At 41.0% G+C, this 19,846-nt stretch overlaps 1 protein-coding gene across 6 annotated transcripts in view; it reads right to left on the reverse strand.

Moving 5' to 3' along the window:
• Positions 1-19,846, reverse strand: part of LOC119655609 (solute carrier family 26 member 6-like) — a 71,745-nt gene that overhangs the window by 32,045 nt on the left and 19,854 nt on the right. The window contains exon 1 of one of the 6 annotated variants that reach the window (XM_038061570.1): positions 14,420-14,732. The exons of 3 other annotated variants lie outside the window; for them this stretch is intronic. Coding sequence is in view for 2 of the 3 variants with exons in the window: in XM_038061567.1 (XP_037917495.1) it covers positions 4,148-4,170 (23 nt within the window). In the remaining variant the exon portion in view is untranslated. 2 more of the 6 variants (XM_038061568.1, XM_038061567.1) reach the window with 2 other exon arrangements.

Here is a 19,846-nt window from a genome sequence, read left to right on the forward strand (position 1 = left end):
TTCCCTGCAGCAACGCCACATCTTCCTTGATATATGTAACTACGATGGATTGCTCTGCCAACTCTGATATTGTTTTCCGAGCCGCCTCTCCTAATAGACGTAGTGCGGATATTTTTGATGTACCCTTCGAGGAGCTCGACATTTACTTTCACTCCCCGATCCCGAGGTTATGCCAGTCCTAGAGCGCCCTACAGCTTGGGTTCTTTGATTCTGTCTCCTTCTTCAGCTTTAAGGGTGAGGTAAGCTATTTACTTGCTCCTTCATCTGAGGACAATATGTTACAAGGAATTCATTTTTTGTATATTGTCTTAATTAAATAAATAAATCACATTGATAGCGTCCACATCACAGACAACATTACATGTCCGGTATTTAAAAAGGCTCATACAGCTAAACCACTGCTAAGTGGCTCAGGACCTGCTCTCCCAGATGGTATTGGAAAACAAAATTAACGTTGCTGTTGTCTACGAACAGCAGGTGCAAAAACCTAGTCCTATAATAAAAGCTGGCGGTTTCAACGCATGAATCTTCTAGTTGCTAACAGTGCATGCATGAACACTTTCTAAAAGAGGGACCCATTGTCCCATCGCGACTACCAGACCAAAATTTTGGAAATCATACATTGTACACGAATGAACTGGTCCCGGGGAGCATCTGAAAGTTGGACAACCAATAAGTTTGACGAGGAAATTTTCAAAGAAGTTCTGGAGCAAAATACGGCGCGGGAAGGAAACGCAGAAGATAAAGCTTTACAGATTGGCGAAAATTTACGGCGAACATGTGGCGTCTCCATGTCAAGGTGTGTTTTACCCCAGAAGCAAATTCCGAAATTTTGGCGAAACTCTGCAATCGGAGAATATCGCAAGGTCTGTAAGCGGCAGTCAGCGAAATAGAAACCGGTCTGAATATGATCAGCTACATAAAGAATACAAAGAGGCTCGGAAAAAATTACATGTGGCTCTCATAAAAAGTAAGAGTAACACTTTAAGCAACTGCGCAAGGAAGCTGACACGCAAACTTGGGGTGGCGCCTATAAGACAATAATGTCGAAATACAAAGCCACACGCTCTTCACCAATTTCTTGCCCTAATCTACTTAATGGAATAGTAACGAATCTTTTACCACAAAATGTGAGTACCGCTAACCTTTCCACTGTTGAGATAGACACCACCAAAGTTTTCATGGCAAGCGAAGAAGATGTTTTCGAAACTGCGGAAAACATATTTGGAAACAGAACGCCTGGCTTGGATAGCATCCCCAATAAAACTCTCAATACAGCAGTGAAAATAACGTCAAATATATTTGCCGAAGCATTCACCACACACCTTAAAGAAAAACAGCGTTTCCTACACAGTGGGAAAAGCAGAAACCAATACTAGTCCACAAGCTAAACAAATCTTTGGACGAAGCTTTGTCCTACAGGCCGATATGGCTTTAAATAATGCTGACAAACCATTCGAACGAATAATCTATAACTGATTGTTTCCAATTGCAGAAAAGGAAAGCGGTTTCTCAAAGAAGCAGTTCGGTTTTCGCAGGGGAGGTCTACGGCGGGTGCAGTTAGTGTGGTGTCTAACACAGGTACGGCCGCACTTGACGAGGACTAATCCTGTGCAGTGATCATACCCGATATGAAGAACGCCTTCAATTCCAGTACTTGGTGCGTATCATTGCCGACTTTTTAATTGAAAGGCTTCTGTGCTGCGAATCAGATGAAGAATGAAATGATATCAAACGACATATCGAGTTATACACGGGTCCGTCCAAGGGCCATTCTTGTGGGTTATTATGTGTAACGGAGTACTGATGCTAGACCTCCATGCTGGCGTCGCCTCCATTGGTTTCGCGGACGGCATTGGTGTGACGGTTGTTGCACGCCTCCTGGAAGAAGTCGCGCTTTATGCGAATGAAGCAGTCTATGACATTAAATCCTAGTTAAAGAATACTGGTCTACAGTTCGCAAAACATAAAACGAAAGTAATGCTTATTACCAAGCGCAGAAAGTACATGTCTATGAAGATCAAAGTTGAAAAAGGCGTAATGATTGACCAGAGGCTATACTTCAAATCACAACAACCAAGGCATATGACATCGGAGTACTGATTGCGAGAATGCTCCCGAATATAGGTGGCCAAAAGCCGAGCTGTCAACTAGGGTGGTCACATCGATTTTACTGTATGCAGCATCAGTGTGGGCAGATGCACTGAAAAATACAACAAGTGAAATAAAGAGTGGAGCTGCGCATCGTGTAAGCGCACTCCAAATATGTTGCGCTTACAGAACAATATACAATGAAGCAGCTTGCGTGATAGCAGGAATGATCCTGATTGAGATTCTGGCGAGAGGAGGATGACGCCTTTATGATCGAGCGTATCTTACAAGAGAATCTTCTGCCCGTCGGCGGCAGTTCACACGAACTGAAACTATCGCGGAATGGGAGGAAGAGGCACGAGTCAGACGCTGGACTCACAGACTCATATGGGATATCCGGAAATGGATCGAGCGAACCCGCGCCGTAGTAGGTTTCGACCTAATCGAGTTCTTGAGCGGACACGGAGATTATCGAGCATATCTGTATGGATTTGAACACATTGATTCGCCTTATTGGTGAAATCAAAGGAGATATGGACCGATGTCGAAAAGATGATTGCAGCCACTCAGAAGAAGCTTAGGCAGAAAGAAGTCAGCCGGAAAATGAACGAGATAGAAACACAAATATTAACACCAGTGCAGGATAGGATATGGGAGTTCCGCGGGGAGAGTGGAAGGACAAGGAAGTGGTTTTAGTGGATAAGAATCCCACGTAACCGTGTGGCAGGAGCCAGTAGTAGCTTTCCGCCTTCCACGGGCAAAAAAAAGACAGACAGACATTGCACCGACTTTAATAAGGTTTTGTTTTTGTTTGTTTGTGAAACCAAAACCTTAAAAGGAATCAAGCAAATCGAATAATAAATCGCCTAGCAATCTCAAAAAGTATCCAAAAAAACGTGATGACTCAAATACAATTCATATGAAAAATCTGCTGGTTTGTGTCTTTTTGTTACTAAGTCAAGTAAAATTCCTCCGACTTGCCTTCACAAAAAAAAAAAATTAAAAAAAAACTAGTTGGAGTTTCGGCTTGCAACGTTGATGGATGATTCTTGAGAATATATTCTATCAAATGAATAAACAAAAAAATGCTGACTGTGAAAAGTCCCCTTGAAGAAGGGCAATATTTTCCTCCATCGAGTCATGAATCTTAACTAAATAACTGGGATCAGATGATCAAGATTTACAATATCTGTTTCCTATATTTTTGTTTGAAAATTTTGGTTTGAGTCAAAATTATACAAAATTCCTATGTTATTTTCAAAGTTATCAATAAAAAAACTACTTTTGGCTAATATCCAAGAGAGAGTAATTTTTAAAATAGGGAAGGTTCTTTGTTAGACTGTTTGCTGCCAACAGATGTCAACTTTGCTTGTTATTGAAATTTTTTTAACATGTACATATGAATATATGTATGTATGTTCATTATGTGAAATCAAAACTATATTTATTTTTCTGAGGCAAAAATATACAATTTTGCTTTATTTGTTTTTGGAATAAAATTATGCACAGATGGAATGGCATAACGCTCTCATCATAAATAGACTAGACTCCAGACTAAACTAAACCAAATTATTAGATTTTTTGAGGCTTCAAGATAAACAAAGTGGTAGAACCAAGGCGGCCTTAATAAAAAGATTTTATAGTTTCCCTCAAATTAGAGCTTGTTCTGTTCCTGTGATAATTACGAAGGCTCCATATGAGAGTAAATTACTATTTAAACACAAAAGACATGCGCCGACGCGGTCAAGCATTTGAACTGAAGCGGCACGAACTAAATCTACCAAAAGATATCTTTTTTAAAATAGTATGACATTGAAAAGAATTTCACAAACTGATGGATTCTTATTTTAATGTTTGTCTCTCAATTGAAAATAGCAATATTTGGGGGTGAATGTCAATATTTTTCAAAGGCAATCGCTCGAGATTCGCCCAGAGCCGTTCTGATAAAAACAATTAATCTAGAATTGTAGTTCAATATCTTCTTGATTATTCCACAGCGCCCATCGCACACAATTGGATTATATAGTATATCAAAAGAAACTGCATGTGTACGTACAATATTGGCGGCCTCAAATCCATGGCTCTGTCGATAATTGTTCAATCATTAACGATTTGATATAGTCACAATTGAAATAATATGACAAGCAACACAACGTTTGTCTGCGAAAATTCGCATTCGTTTTAATAAAACTGGAACTGGGTCCGACAGAAGAAGAAACGATAATTTTCACAACACATCATATGACTCCAATATAGTTTTGGATAACAAATCAACAAATGACAATTCTTTGAGTTTAACATTAATCAGTTCAATTCATTTGTAACCTTGTGATGTTCATATCAGTTGATCAGCAAAGAATTAAAACACAATAAAGCTCACGTGAGCCGCGTGACGCGTTTTTACTAGGAACCATCCGAACTGACGAAATTGGGATGTTAGCCCCAAGCTTAGATATCTACTTTCTCCGACTTCGCTCAATTAATTTCTGGCTATTTTTATCTTATTTTAAACTCTATGAATCAAGCAGAAGCGAACAGTGGATCGGTTTAGGGATACCAGGTTGATAGGCTTCACAAATCATTTGTTGTTTTTTAAAGTTTCATGTAAAACAAAGCCTCAATAAACTTGCCATTGATATTTAATTAATGATCATTAATCTTCTCGCAGGTATTTTTCCGGGCATGAAAAGCACATGCCACTGTTTCTCGAATTATTGTCGCGGTAAGAGCAAGTAAGCTGATACCTTGGAGATGAAAAGGTTTTTAATTAGGTGTTGTATGACCAGTTGTTTATCAGAAGGTAAATACTATCATATATTTCGTCATATATATATCTGACAATCTTATACCAACAAACTTTATACTATTCTTAGGGAGTAAACATTGAGTATCTTACCCTTCTCTCACCGCCTGTATAAAGCTAATATTTGCACTTAACATAAGATACTTTTTATCAAAAACATCAACAAAAATCTTATACGGCTCATAATAAATAATCTGGCCAAAGTTCGGAGAAAGTTAGACCAAAGTTGATAAATAAGTTTACAAATGGGATATTCATCATCGGATGTTTAAAACAAACACTTCATAGTAGATTCAGTCTAAATAGATTGTTTTTATCAGCAGCCTTGGCGAGGACGAAGGAAGTTAGGGATTGAAATGGAGAAGGGGTTGCGCGTGAAAAAATGGCTATGCATTTCTTGCCTAAAATCTGTCTGTTGTAGTCAGACGGAAAGACAGAAGATGGTACTCTGTTCCACATTCGTGTAGTTCGAGATAAGAAGGATTCGTGATATTTCACGGTGGGACTAGCACTGACCCTTAGAGTATTGGGATGGGAGCGGCTATTTAGCCGGGTGTTGCGTTTGAGAGAGGTTCTACCTGATATTTCCTGGGAGCAGCAACCGTTATAATAACGATAGAGGAGAGACAGATATCTAACATTTCGTCTATGCTCAAAGGGCTCAATTTGTGATGAGTTTAAAAGCTTCAAAAGTTCGTTGAACTTTATCAAGAGCAGACAGTGCAGTTACATCTGCACCCGCCCAAATGTGAGAGTTGCATTCGAGTCTAAGTCTAACGTGGGTCTTGTAGATCTGCCCTAGGTCGAATGGTGAAAAATATTTTTTGCAAAGATTCAGAAACCCCAAACATTTCATTGCATTTTTCGCATTGCGAGGATGTGGCCGGTCTAGCTGAACTTGCTAGAGATGTTAATACCCAGTAGGTTGAGTGAGGGTGAGTCGGGAATATTCCCACCGTCGACAGGAATAATTTGTGAGGAGAGGGGAGCACATAGTTTATTTGAAATGACACAGCATTGGATTTTCGAAACATTGAACTGAACACGGTTTGCAAGCAAAAGTTCCCAGTTTTTCACCAAGGGTAGGAGCTTATAGAGCGGTAATGAAAGGAAACAGGGCCCCGCAGATAAAGTGTCCAGTTTTATTGCGAAGAATAGTGGTCACTCTTTTCCCACAGCAAAGCAAATACACTATTGCGGTTGAAAAAGAGCATCCTACAACGGATATCCCAAGTATCCCAGAGGATGAGCTTACCATTGCCTGCGAAAAGGTAGGGGCTAAAAAAGCACCCGGGCTGGACGGAATACCGAGCGTAGCTTTGAAGGCGACAATAGAAGCAAAAAGCGATTCGTTTCCACTTTTAATATCTGCTTGGAAGACGACACCTTCCCGACTCAGTGGAAAACGCAAATGCTGGTGCTGTTACCAAACAATGGTAAACCACCTGGAGAGTCATCGTCATATCGTCCCCTTTGTTTGCTGGACAGTATAGGAATGTAACTGGAGCGTATTATACGCAACAGGCTACTCCCAATTGCAGAAGAAGCAGGAGGCATGTCCACACAACAATATGGTTTTCGCGCCAGCCGGTGGATGTTATCAACGTAGTAATCAATCTGATAGAGGAAGCAATTGGAGGTATAAGGTGGTACCAAAAAGTATTGTGCCATCATTACCCTCGACATGAGGAATGCTTTCAACTCAGCGCAATGGAAGCATATAATAAGATCCTTAAACTAGCTGAATGTTCCCTCGTATATTCAGCTATTCATCAGCAATTATTTCGTGGATAAAAAGCTCCTCTACGACACCGACGTAGGCCCAGTGGAATGTTTGATAACTGGTGAAGTGCTTTAAGGATTAGTACTGGTCCCACTACTCTGGAACATGATGGGCGGCCATGTGCTGCGCACCAAACTTCCGCGAGAATTTGCCCTTACCGGCTATGCAAACGACATCGCAATTGTTGTAGTGGACAAATACCCGGATGATGTTATCTGGGCATGTGAAACATCGGTTAGGCTGATCAAGGATTGGTTGGTATTACATAGATTAGATTTAGCGGAACACAAAACCGAGGCTGTACTGGTCAGCAGCCGTAAACTGAAAGAAACTCTACGGTTTCATATGGGGTAGCATGTGGTAGAGCCCAAGCCTTTCATCAAATGCCTCGGCGTTATGCTGGATCATCGATTGATCTTGAAGGAACACTTTAGCTATGCGGGTGAGAAAGCAACGAAAGTTGTAGCTGCGTCTGGCATGATGCCCAATATTGGAGGATCCAAACCAGCGAGGAGGCTCCTGCTACCCAAAGTGTGTTCATCCAGTTTACTCTATACAGCACTCGTTTGAATAAAAGCCCTTAATGCTCAGGCGTATAGGAGAAAATTATCTTCAGTATATCGTCTAAGTGCGTTAGGAGTCGCTAGCGCATTCCGAACAACGTGGGGCATAGCGGATGAGGAGAGGTGGTTTTAGTGGTTTTTAGTGCTAAAGGGGCGCACCCAGAAACATCCTGAAAAATATGTTGGAATTCAAGCAGAAATGGAGAAAACACGATCACAAAAAAGCTTAAGTAGCAGTCGGAAAAATGTAAAAAAAAATACGCACAAGAGCACGATCACCAGATAAATTCTGATCCAGCCCCGTGACGTAGTGCGACATGGTAATCTCGCGGGAAGGGTAAACCATCTGGTAGCAACTAGCGGTAGCTTTTGAAGCTTTCCGATTCCCATTTGAAAAAAAAAGCAGACAAACAGACAGACAGTAAACAAATTTTAATAAATTGTTATTCTTTCCATTCGTAGCTATATTCTGGCTTCAGATGTCGATGAATTTTACGAAATTCGACAAAGACATTCACTTTTTTCACCTCGTTCGGCCCCTTCGCTTGTTGTTTCCCAAGATTAAGTCTAAATAACATCAAACTGCACCATTACGTACCGTACCTTATTAGTGGTATTACAAGATTATGCAGATTGAATTAAAATGTAATGTTCGTTATATACTCCCGTGAATCTTTAGCATTTCCTTTTTAAAACAACTTATAATATAGTTTGTTAAAATGATTGTACCCTATTAAGAATAATAAGCTAAAAGAATAAAGCCCTGGATTTCGAGGACGAACGCCACAAATCACTTTCGTCCCCATTATTCATCCGCACATGTTCGAACCCTTTAACACGTTCGGTCCCAAACACAATGAGGACTGCCCCATGAGTACGGGTTTACTGCCGTTGCTGTAGAGAAAGCCACGTTCCAGCAGGACTCTTAGTTACGCCTGAGCAGTTCACAGCTCATTCGGCCGACCCTTGAATTCAAAATTCAATACACGTACCGGCAAGTCGGACGATATTATCAGTTAAACCCTATCCGTAAAAAAATGTTGGACATAAAATGCGTACGATGTACAGAACACTCACTACCTAGACAGCCTGCCCGGCGAACGCAGACCTGGTGCTTCATTAAACTCTGATAGCGACTGACCTGGACTCCCTCCAGGACAGCCGGTTGACCAAATCGTGTTCCAATTTATCACCGGTCCCCTGCATAGTTTAAATTGACAGGTTAGCTGGAGCCCCCACATGTTCCTACCACCGGTTGGCTGTAGAGTTTTCAGCCGTAGCTGACAAGCCAATCGCAGCGTATATGGATGACTCAAAACTCCGCTTCCTCTAATAATAGTTGCCTTTATCGTGATTGGGTGGAATGGAGCATACTGCGCCTGTAGTGCAAAAGATATATGTGTTGTATCACCGGCATGGTAAACGACATGGCAAACTTCTTATCGTAATTGAAAGAGGAAACTAAAGGTACTAAACTACAAAAAAACTAAAACAGAAAGGAAACAAGGTGATCGGCTTCTGAAGTGTGGAATATGTAGTATTGATCACCCATGGCTTCGGTATGAGATCTTATATCGCGGCTAGTGGGGTGGTGAAAGCAGCAGAATGACAAAGCAGTCAAAGCAGCACCGGTTGCCAATTCTGTCACCCTAAAGTACCACTCGCTAACCACCTCATATTACCTCCGCCTTAAAGAGTCTTGAAGAGTGTCAACACTGAAATCGTTGATCGAAATAATAGTTTATGGGGGCAAGTCTGGGTCGTAAGAAGTCAAATCATTAATATTGAATTGAATTGAATGGTCGCTAGTGATGCACGCAAAAGCACTCTTCCACAGTTTATATTTCAGCCTCTAACACTGACAGACTACGACGAAACGAAGGGTCAGTGATGTGAGCCACTAAGACTCACAATTTGTAAGTCCGTAACGTGGACCGTAACAATAAAAGTAGCAAATGTCCCAACAATATTTTTAATATTCCTGTGGAACTTTCCCTATCTGGGATACTTTCTTGAGAAACATTTGAATATTTAACATAGTTGTGGAAGTTCAGATACATTTATCGTTTCATGAGAAAAAAGATACCATAGCGAAACTGAGAAGCTAGGTTGAAGGAAGCTGGGAGCTGAGAGCTAGGATCAAAAGGGCTACAAAAAAAGCAAAGCGAGAAAGCAACCGGTTTGCACTAAATGGTACTAAGCTTCACCGAACAAGGGGTCGAAAGGAGTACCCCGACATATTGAGAAACAATCTCACTTTTTATTTTTGAAAAAATTGGGTGCTTTTCTAAAAAAAGGTGGGGGCCAATTTGTCGGACCCGTCATCAATAACTCGAAATAAAATGAATTTCGAAAACAGAAGAAAACGGAGACATCCATCAATGTCCTCCTATCTTAAGGTGAAAATGCCTGTCTATGCCAATCGAACGTTATTTTAACATACTTCTGCTTGATCCTAAGTTATTTTAACTAAAAAGAGCAAATTTAAAATTGAAATTTAGTCCCCAATACTAAATGCAATTTTCCGTGCAGTGCAATCATGTGCTTGTTCAAGGAAAATCACTTTCCGTAGGAATATTATGCAAAGTATGGACCTGAATCCATTGGTTCTTAGCCGGTCCGGCTGCCACAAGATTTAGCCGCTTCACGTCCCATGCGGGAGGGATGTGCAGGACAGTGAATAAGGGTAGAATCTGCCGACGTGCAGTGGCCTACACAATTTGGAGCCTCTATTTCGCTTGCTCCACGCTGAGAAATAATTTCGTTGCAGAAGTTCAAAGAACCACTCATCATTCTCTCGCAATGACTGTCCTCTTGCAGCGACTGTTCACTCAACTCCTAGCATACCAAAGAACCTTATAGAAGCATTTCTCATCAACATATCATTTACTTTCAGCAACGATTTTGCTCCGACGTTGGATTCCGAGTAAGTGGAAACTGAAGTATAGAAGCTGTCAATCACCGAGGCTGTTGAAATTTCGGCGAAGGGAGACATTAGTGGCGGGGCAGCCTAAGGAAGCGTTTAGTTTGTGGTGAACATGTTGACTCTAATACCCTCAAGGCGCAATGGAAAGTGCCGTGAAGAGTGCAACCTACATCTAATCCATAACTATGGCATTCTACAGTCAGATAGTATATAGAGGACTTCTAGAGGCTTTAAGAATCACCGATCTGACTTTATCATCGATCTTAAGAGGGTTGCACGTAAAACTGGAACAATACAAAGCGCGCAGAGGAAGAATCTTCGGCTGTCGTCTCTACTACTCTGCAGTCCTATCTAGCCAGCCCAGCCATGACCTTATGGGGATGTTATTGTTTTGGGTATAAAGGTTTCAGAATTGATCGATACCAAAGTCACCGTAAGCTGTTTGGCTTAACAGTGAACCAAAGTTACGGAGCCACGAAAAGAGTCTCGGACTGGACGGATTTTACAAAAATGGTCCAACGATTTGCGCATTTTTACATCCAGCGTGCGTTTCCTGTGCAGAAAGGGAGCTGCCAAGTAACTAACCGCTACCCTGTCCCGATATAAGAATAATGTAACAGGATTACAAAAGATGCGCTGGACAAGGACCGGCTTCCTAGAGAAGGGCCATTTCGCTGTATATTATAGTGACCATCCCATAAAGTTTCATAGTCGGCCAAAAAAAAAACTTGCTGCTATCGGCTTTAAAGACTTAGACGAACGGCTTGTACTCTGCATTCGCGAGGAGGTAGAGAAAACTGCAGAGCCGGAGAAGCATACCTTCAACGAGGCAGTAGGATAAAGCCTGTCGCAAATATGATATCAAAATCATAGGGACTTAGCCCGTACTTAGATCATACCTTATATAAAAACAGCAATGATTACCGGATTATCCAACTACCAGTGCTGCACAAAATGTTTTTTAAAAGTACCTGGTTTGCACGGAAAATGGGCCTCAAACAAACGTAGGTTTCTCCGGACGGGGCCACTTTCAACCAAATTGACCATGAACCAAGACGACCTCAAAGCCCCTCTGTTAACGAGGTGAGCGTAAATCCTGGAGCCATCCAAAACAAATCACAACAGATATCAGCCACAACGACGAAATCCGCCCAAGATTGTTGGCAACCAACAGAGCATATTTCAGTTCCTCCTCTTCCACTAGAAATACCTCACCACAGGCTCTTATTGTACAAGACAATGATTTTGCCATTCCTCATGTATTCCTCGGAGACCTGAGTTCTTGGTAAGAAAAGTAGCGAAGTCTTACCCGCGTTCGAAAGAAGAATTTTCCTAGGAATGTTTAGCCCCCTACATAAAGAAGACGATTTCGTAGCCTATGTAACAATGAAATTTAGGAACTATACTATTTCTATGGTAAAAAAAAAAAATATGGGAGACCCTGCCTCAGATGGAGCGATGACGTAGGCTAGAATGCCAGACAACTTTTAAGAATATCGAATTGGTAGACCCCGGTGCAAAACTGTGATATAGGGAGTTCCTTATTAAGGCAAGCCCAGATTGGATACCATTGTTGTACCATTGCCGATGATGAAATGCCCTGTTCATTAATCATCGTAAATAAAATTAAAAAAAAAGAAGTGCTGGCATTGATTTTGATGGTCACAACATTTTGTGAATCTAACCATGATCCCTAGAGAAAGACAACGTGCAGATTTCTGTTTGGAAGACTTTTTCGAGCAAGCTTCATCTGAAGTAAGCGCAGGGAAGCAACTGCATGTGGATTAGAACAATAACTAGTTGGGATCCTCACTAGTGTCTTCATACCTACAGGCATAAGTTCAAACTTCTCCATTCGGCTGCGTGAAACTTTGTGACTCCACCCTGGAAAATAGACTTAGCACCACAAACTTTTTCTAAAGTACAATCCCACAATTATGGTGACGGACACCGGCTGCCCTGGAAACTACATTACGCTCGTTTAGCACGGATAATGCCGATTGTCTGTTGCAACAGATTCTGAAGACCACTCTACAAAGATTCTTCCTGGGCCCATATATCTGCACCTAAAATATGATCGTTTTTTAAGCGTAAGCAGGTTTTCCCAAAACGCTTCTAACCTTGGTCCTGTGAGTAATTACAGCAGAACATCTTCTGAAAAGCGAATCTATAAATCGTGCAATCTAAATGCATCAGAGCCAACACTCCTCAAATGCACAGATGACCATACAATTCGTCGCTTTCTATGAGTTAATGGTGAAAAATTTGTTTGCCATATTACACATAAGAAATAACTATTACAATTCAACGTATCAGAATAATTTGCAAGACCCCTGATACTGATAATGGATGTATTGCTTTAACGTTAATTTTTACTCGGGAGCAACACGGACGATAATCATAACTGCTTATTTGTCGTGATATCATTCCGAAGGCACCAACTGTCGATCCATTGCAGGATTGCATTTATTTCATAGTTACAACCAGCTAGATAATCCATAAATGGTTGCACAAAGATCTCTTGATCTCCAGAAGCCTAAACGAAGTATTTATTTCTTGAAGTCTTAGCAAGCAAGACAGAATCTGTCACTGTTGACAGCCTCTAAGACACCTCACCTCGCTTTTCAGCATATAGAGAATCCAAGTGATCAATAGCGATCGACTTCATGCCAGCTTGCCGTGTCACAAGTCCATACAAACAAGGGATAGTTGAACTCACTTCAATATCGGTGAATGCACTCAAAGCGCGTTTCTTTGCAAAAGTTGCCTTGACAATTGCTGTCAACGCGTGGAATAAACCTTGGGCCTAACAGCAGAATTTTTCCTCTTGAGTTTAAACCAAGACTTTAATCGATACGAAAATATGGAGCAGATTCAAACAACGCACTGAATATCAAATTCAGGGATCTTTTACATCTTTTGTTAGGAGAGTCAGAAGTCCCTAAATTTCTAAACAAAAAATTGAGACTTTCGATTGTTTTTTGCCCAGGTTCGCATTTCAAAAAAATAATATTTAATACCAAAAGGAAATTCGCGGCGAGCCTAATGTAAATAACAATTTGATAGAATTCATACCGGCTCAAAACTTCGAAATAGAATTTCACATACCTCCTCTCTGTGTCGGCTTTATTGGTTGCATGACTTTCGTGTGTCTCATCACACTTAATGTTGTTCAAGCGATAAACCTGTAGCAGCGGTATAGCACAAAGGCAATCAGAAATATCCTTGACTAACCGGGATTCGAATCCAAGGTAGAGAAGTCGAGAAGCTAACGCTTAACCAACTCTACCATTGCACCAACGAGTTTAGAAGGTGACAAGCAAATATTTTTATTTGAAATCAGTTATACTGTCTGCCGAAATTCCAGCGGATTGTTCGGAAGCTGTATTGTTTTCACAAGTGCATTGTAGGCGAAATGATTTAGTTTTTCCGTACGAAATGTATACCTTTCATTAAAACATCAATACCTGGTTATGTAATCTGAATGTTTTGTATGCAAACAAAAAAAATTGAGCGTATGCCGTAACAACTAGAAGTCGTCCTTTCTGAGGTTAGCCACTGCTTAAATTAGATTGAAGGTTGAAAAAACCAGCTGTCTAAATCGCTTACCACATCTTATCAAATTCTGAACTATTTTCTAAGATCAAAACCCCTTAATCGAGCTCCGATTGCATATCCAACATAAAACAGGTAATGAACGCCAAAAGCATTCAAGAAGGTCAAACCAGAAATGCAACTATCTTTTAAATTGCTGGCATGAACAGAAATATATGTCACACTCATAAAACACTCATGCATATTTAACTACACATACTTCCGTAGACGGGGCGGTAGTCATAGTTACAACACTTTCCAGTCTGGGGGACCGTCCAAAAAAAATATACTCTAGTTTTCTTTTTAAATACCACAACACTGTTTATAGTATTGATGCATATTCAAATCGAGGAGAATATCTTAAAATACGTGATCACCAGCCTTGATAATCAATATCCATTTACGGCTTAAATTTCCAAAGTTTGTTATTGTAACATCATAGCAGTGCCGTCACAGACTAATCTCCAAACAACAAACTTTAGACGCTGAAATAACTAAGGAGGCTCGAACTAAACATCGCACTATAAGAAAACTATCTCGCCTTGATTTAATTGCATTTTTTCACTGGAACATTTTTTTGTAATGGCAAAAGGATAATAAAGATAGATAATATACTACGGACACCAACCACGTAATTTATCATATTTAAAGATACTCACTTTCTTGGGCACTTTTGAAGAAATAATCGTTTAACTTTATAATGCCTAAACACAAGTCCTCCACCAAAGACGCGACACTACCAACAGAAGCAAAGCACCAAAGCGTTGGAACCAGTTTCGCAGAAATGCACTCTTGCAGATAAAAGATACTTCCAATATGCACATTTATGAATGAACTGCACAAAGTTATTGACTTCTGCGTCGTTCGCGGGAAACACCACTGGGACGCTAGCAGATATCGATCTGCAATAAAGGCCTTAGTTAGCTAGCCTCCTAGCCCGTGTATCTGATTCGAGCACAGTATGTGGAATGCTTGTAGTATTTTAGCTGCAACTAATCGAATCGAAGCGATTCACGCAATTTTCGAGCGCTACCACTTGTTATCGATATCAGAATCGAAAAATTTTCTCAGCAATTATGGACCCCAAGCTATAATTTAAACTGGTTTTCAGTTGCAATCGAAGCGAGTAAGTGTGGGTGTCGATTGTTCTTATCATCAGATATGGTTCAAAACTTTCGATATTCTATTAATTGAGTATGTGGAGGAGCAGATCCTAATCCGAAGAAGACAAAATCGGTTAGAGTGTGAATTGCTTAATAATAGTAGCAGAAATGAATCACAAGTCACCTGACTCACAGAATCATGTGCTCGCGGCGTCATCTGAAGGCTAAAAACAATTGTTTCCGTCAACCTAGATATGTATGAAATATTAAGTTTGGGGAGGTTCCATTTCATAGCGCATACGGCATATGAAAACATTCTTAACTTTAAGGCTACGCGTGCTTCCAAAATGCAATACTGATAATATCCTCTCGTCACCTTACCAACTATTGCGAATTTTTCGCTATCCTTCCAACCCCTATTTCAAAACAACAATTAGTAAAAATTTAAGTCTAACAGAACTCTAAAGTGTTTATCTGTTTCTTCCTACCGGAAAAAAAAAGTGAGGACAGGGGCAGTTTCTTTTTTTATTTTAAGTGACTTTCGTGATTTCTTTTGTGCTTCTAATTGGTAAGTTGTGGTGAGAAAGCTGGCTTGATATTTCCCTTCTCTGGTTGCGTCCTTCCGCTCGGGAAAATAACAGTAAACTACAAACTCGGAAAAAGAGTTCAATAAGACCTGACCGGCTTAAGTTGGTAATAGTAGTGGAGACAGACTCCCACCCTCATGTTTGCTGAGCGGTGAATTTTGCGAGACAAAACACAGAGCGCGTTGTAGCTTGAAAATGTTAGGCGAGGCCAAGCCGTAACAGAAGACGCTCCAACCCTTAAACCACTCACGGTAAGCATGCCCCACCTACTGACAATTTTATCATTGCTGGTGGTTGAACACTTCAAATTTTTCAAAGATGTTTTATCCTACAGCGGCCTGTTTCACTAAATCCATACCCAACCCGGAAAGATAATGTCTCGACAAAGATACTTCCGTAAACCACCGAACCGGCAGTCTTGCTAGCTGTCGACTTTGTCAACTCAACCGTTTAACTCCTTCGCCGCAGAGTTTTTAAATGGGAAAATAGCTCCCATTGAATCCGCTCATAACCCTTTCCGTAGTCACTACCAACTCCGTCTCACAAAGTGGACGCGTCTGAATGCTTCGGGTAGGAAGGTTCTGTGTTCATCTTGTATGAGAAATGCACGTTTTTTCATTCGTACATAGCGAAAAATTTTAAATATTCCTTGATATATCCATCTTAAAGGGGGAATCTATTATAATTAACTTTATTTGAGCAAGTATCGAAATGGGATATATTTTAAGGCTTAGGTTTTGTATAGGTGCACCATTGCGATCTTTTCAGACTTTCAGTTAAATAGAACTCAGAATCCCTACTCCCTTATGTTATCCCCCCAATATCAGAAATAAGATCATTTTCTAAACGTACTAATTCAGGCCTTTAATTTGATACCCCACATGACCATATTCTGTGAAGAAAATTTGTATGTCATCAGCAGAAGGATTCACGAACCACATATTCTAACCAAATTTCGTGACAATAGCAGGTGTGACAGACAAAGAGGCAAACAGTGCTGGCAGTTTGACCACATAGCAATAGCCTGCACTAGCTCCCAAGACAGATTCAATATATACCGCAAATGGGGAGACTAAGGCTATTTTACCAAGGACTGCAACGGGGCATTGCAAGAAGCATTAATTGTCCAGTGTTCAAAAGGGAAGGAAGAGCAAATGGAGTTTATGCAATTAAATCTGAATCATTAACGTGCGGCCCAAAACCTGCTCTCTCAGAGCGTGTTCGAAAGCAATGTGGATGTAGCCATTGTGTTCGAACAATACGAAAATCTACATAGTGGAGTATGGATACCAAACAAAAGCAACAAGGAAACCATCTGGAGCTATGGAATTCGAGCTGTAGAAGACGCGAATAAATACCCGGAGGACGGATTCACACGTGCCAAAATAGGAAGTATATACATCTATAGCTGTTACGCAACACCGATCATCATATTGGAGGAATTCCCATTCATCAGTGATGCGGTAGCGAAGGATCTGAATTGGCATGTCAACGAAGAGAACACACAGCGATTATCACGATTATTACCAACAAGCAAAGCAACAGAGCTGGATAACCAACAAATTTGATGCCGAAATGTTTAAGGAGGCACTTCTGGAAAATATTTTATTGTCGAGAAGAGCAAAAATTTTAGAGGTTGGAAAAAAATTGCAGCGAGTATCCGATGTCTCTAAGCCCCGGGGAAGAGCTTTCCGAAAACGAAATTCGAATTTCTAGTGGAATTCATAAATCGAGGAATGTCAGAAAACTGCCTCAAAGCCAGAAGACGCTCCCAGCGCAGAAGCAAGCGAATTGAGTTCGAGAAGCTACCCATAGAATGCAGGTGGCTATCATGAAGAGCAAAATAAGACTCCAGGGCTGGATGGTATCCCAAATATCGCCTCGAAAGTATTGTCCGAGCAATGGAAGCTACGAAAGCTGACACTAATTCCAAAGTCAGGTAAACCATCGAACTCTCCTTCATATAGACCGATATGTTTGATCAATACCATCGGCAAGCTATTCGAAGGAGTGATATACAATAGGTTGCTCCCAATTGGAGAAAGGAAAGGAGGCCTTTCTGACAAGCAATTCGGATTATGTAAGGCGACATCAACCGTCGACGCAATCAGTTTGGTGGCTGGTCTGGTACAGGCTGCAACAGAAGAAAGTAAATGCTGTCTAGTGGTAACACTAGATGTGAAGAATGCGTTTAACTGTGCATGAAGGAAAAAAATCATCGAGACACCTATCAAACTACAGACCCCGATATACATTGCACGCATTTTTGTCGATTTTTTCCTGGGGAGAAGCCTGTATTGCGACTCTGGACATGTCGAACAACATCAGGAGAAACAGCATGCATACTAGCAGGAATCTCTATGATAAAACGCATGCGGTCAGTGAGTCTAACAGATTTCGCAGACAGCTGGCACGGCGGGAATCTGCTGCAAAATGGCAAAAGAGCTAGGAGGAGTCACAAACTGGTCGTTGGACATACCGCATCATTCCAGACATTTGAAAATTGATTGGATGAAGCCACAAAGAGTTAAATCTCGAGCTAGCACAATTCTTGCGCGAGCATGGAGGTTATTGTGTTTCGTGCATGCCTACATCGATTTGGGAACGATACTGCCCAAGATGCGTTAATATGGCTGAAAATGTGGAGCTTATTACGTTTGATTGCCCGGGTTTACTGTGCACGGGACACTGGAGAGAGGTGACCCCCTTCACTCTTGTTGAAAGCTTGTGGCCGTAAAAAATTATGTCCTTTCTGTAACTTCATTAAAAATCTGTGACGCACCAAATGGGACGATTTTCATGTCGAAACGGTAAGGCTATTTCCACAACATTAATAACCTTATTGGTACGGCAATCAACGTCGCGATGCCCAAGTGAGGTTATAGAGAGGGCTGACCTGTAACCCCCCCCCCCCCTTTCACCTGCAATCCTACTTGCACATCACAAAGATAGTTACCCTACGAATAAGCTTATTAATGTTTCGAAAATAGCCCCTCCTCAAGCCATCATAACTTGTTCAGAAGAAGTGACCGTTATGAGTGTTTAGCGGAGGTGGATAGCAGTGGCTTTCTTATTCCTTCTTCTTCTTCTACCTCCTCCCTTTTCGGTAGCGGCGTTAGCAAATCAAAACGCTCACGACAGGTTCGATCCGTATTAAAAACCGATCCGCATAAAGCAGCATCCAATTACAATGGAGACTACAATCACAAAATCCTCCGAAATGTCCTCATTGATATAATGACTATGTTGTGTTTATATTGAGGTCTCAGTTTGACATGCCTGGTATGCATTTTTCAAGATGACTACGTATATACAGAAGATTCAACTCCTAGCATATTCCTTGAAATTTTATGAAGACGGAAAAGTTTTATACATCTTCGGTCGCAACGGGAGCTACGCGACCAAAATGCCGCGAGCATATGGCGGCATCTGTCATAACAATAGATGTTGCACAACTGTTTATGGCTCCATAGATCCCAGCGAGAACCGAAAGCAGAATTTCCTGAATGATTCATTTCGGATTAATGGAAGGGATCTTAATGAAATCACACGACGAATGATGCTTCAAAATTCTTCTATTGGAAGCTTAGTGGAAGTATTCTCGGCAATATATCCATGTTTGCTCTCCTAGGAAGTGAGGAGTAAATAAATATATCCATCCAAGATCAACCCTTCGGATGCATCTCTTTCCTGCTGGTATAAGACATCGACATCGACACACCACTAACACACTTACCTACCTCATCCCTGCCCGAAAGGTGCCCCTTTGCCACTGAAGTTACTCGTCCTCTGTATATGTTTTTTGGTATTATTCCACCAGCAAGGTCAATTGGTCACCACTGACTAGCCGCCGGGACTACTACTAACGTAAATTGCTACTTAAGAATCCGAACAATTTTTACAGCATATTCGGAAATGCAATGCATGCTTTTAAATAACATCGTTTGGAGCGACGAATATTATAAAATATGGTAATTTTACACCCACATTAAAAGCTTTCTGGTGCAACCACTTGCAATTTCTCCTTAGCCACTTGGTGTTGACTCAGCCGACAGGGTCTACTCCCTCACTAACTCTGAGCTCCAATGTGAAAAGACAAATGTATCATCAGATTGGTTCACTTACCTAAAAACCTAGTAATCGCAGTTTTTGATAGCTTAAGAGCGGGTTCTCAGTAGTGGGAGCTTTGACTACAGTAGTATCAAATGTTCACATTGCCAGAAAGGAGCAGAACTGGTTTTGGTGACAGACCTGCTCAGAAAAAGTTTCTTCGTAAATCCCCTTCCCCCATTTCCTTCATTCGGGGGGCATGTAGCGAAATAAAAACGATAGGAGAAAATTCGGATGACTAATCAACCAAGTTAGCGGGTTTCATCGCATTGGTAAAAACTTCATG

Source organism: Hermetia illucens, chromosome 4, assembly GCF_905115235.1.
Source record: "Hermetia illucens chromosome 4, iHerIll2.2.curated.20191125, whole genome shotgun sequence".
NCBI classification, from domain to species: Eukaryota; Metazoa; Arthropoda; class Insecta; order Diptera; family Stratiomyidae; genus Hermetia; species Hermetia illucens.